The sequence below is a fragment of the Austrofundulus limnaeus genome, unplaced genomic scaffold, assembly GCF_001266775.1.
Source record: "Austrofundulus limnaeus strain Quisiro unplaced genomic scaffold, Austrofundulus_limnaeus-1.0 Scaffold3142, whole genome shotgun sequence".
In the NCBI taxonomy this organism is placed as follows: Eukaryota; Metazoa; Chordata; class Actinopteri; order Cyprinodontiformes; family Rivulidae; genus Austrofundulus; species Austrofundulus limnaeus.
Window position 1 is genome coordinate 3,294 of NW_013955544.1, and position 1,152 is coordinate 4,445.

Here is a 1,152-nt window from a genome sequence, read left to right on the forward strand (position 1 = left end):
GTATTATTTTGACTTTAATCTCGTAATATGTTGACTTTAATCTCGTAATATTTTGACTTTAATCTGGTATTATTTTGACTTTAATCTCGTAATATGTTGACTTTAATCTCGTAATATTTTGACTTTAATCTGGTAATATTTTGACTTTAATCTCGTAATATTTTGGCTTTAATCTCGTATTATTTTGACTTTAATCTCGTAATATGTTGACTTTAATCTCGTAATATTTTAACTTTAATCTCGTAATATGTTGACTTTAATCTCGTAATATTTTAACTTTAATCTCGTAATATTTTGACTTTAATCTCGTAATATTATTACTTTAATCTCGTAGTTTAAAAATAAATCTCGTTGTTTGGCCTATAGTCCGTCATATAATTTAAATCAGATGATATAATCTGGCTGTGGTCTCAGACCAGTTTATTGTGTCTCTGACAGGAAACCAGTGGTTTTAACTGGTGGTCCCTCAGCGACCCCCCGCAGAGCAGCTGGCCCACCTCACGGTGGTCTGGAGGCAGAGGACGCTGGAGCGGTCTGGGTTTAGACTCGGCTCGGTTCGGAGGTACTCACAGGTTCTGGTCGCTCTTCATCAGGAAAGCCTTGAAGCTTTCGGCCTGAGACGAACTGTCCGGAGCTGCCATGGTCCAGCTTCAGTACCGACACGGAGGACAGGTCCACAGGGGACAAACACCGTTAGTTCCTCTAACACAGTGGTTGTCATGGTCACCGCCGGTCACGTGCTCCTTTGGGTGAACCAATCACAGAAGAGCTAACAGGAAGTTTACACATGATCATTTAATGCTTTTTTTATTTGACAGAAAAGAGCAGTAATGATCAGAAAACATTACGTCACCATCAAGTATATTTGTTATATATCAGTTTAGATTAAAGTTTTATGATTATAATATTTGACAGGTTATAAATAAAGCTCATGAAAATGTCTTACCTTTGAACATCCAATCACATTTTGTGTTTTAATCTTAAGGGACTAGATTTTATTTGTAAAACCTCAACTAGGAACAAATTTAAAGGACAGGTGACTAAGATTAAGAAATAATCTGGATTATAATTGTAACTGTAAAAATGCTGGCTCAATTAATTTGTTTAAGAAAATAAAAAAAGTTAAATTTTTAAAGAAATATGAAATTGCAT

General features: G+C 35.2%; 1 protein-coding gene across 1 annotated transcript in view; it reads right to left on the reverse strand.

Annotated features, from left to right (window-relative positions):
• LOC106511730 (radial spoke head protein 4 homolog A) overlaps positions 1–1,140 on the reverse strand; it is a gene marked incomplete at its 3' end in the record, with an annotated part of 4,399 nt that extends 3,259 nt beyond the window's left edge. The window contains 1 exon segment of the mRNA XM_014000475.1: positions 571–1,140. Coding sequence (XP_013855929.1) covers positions 571–641 — 71 coding nt within the window.
• Positions 1,141–1,152: the final 12 nt, after the last annotated feature.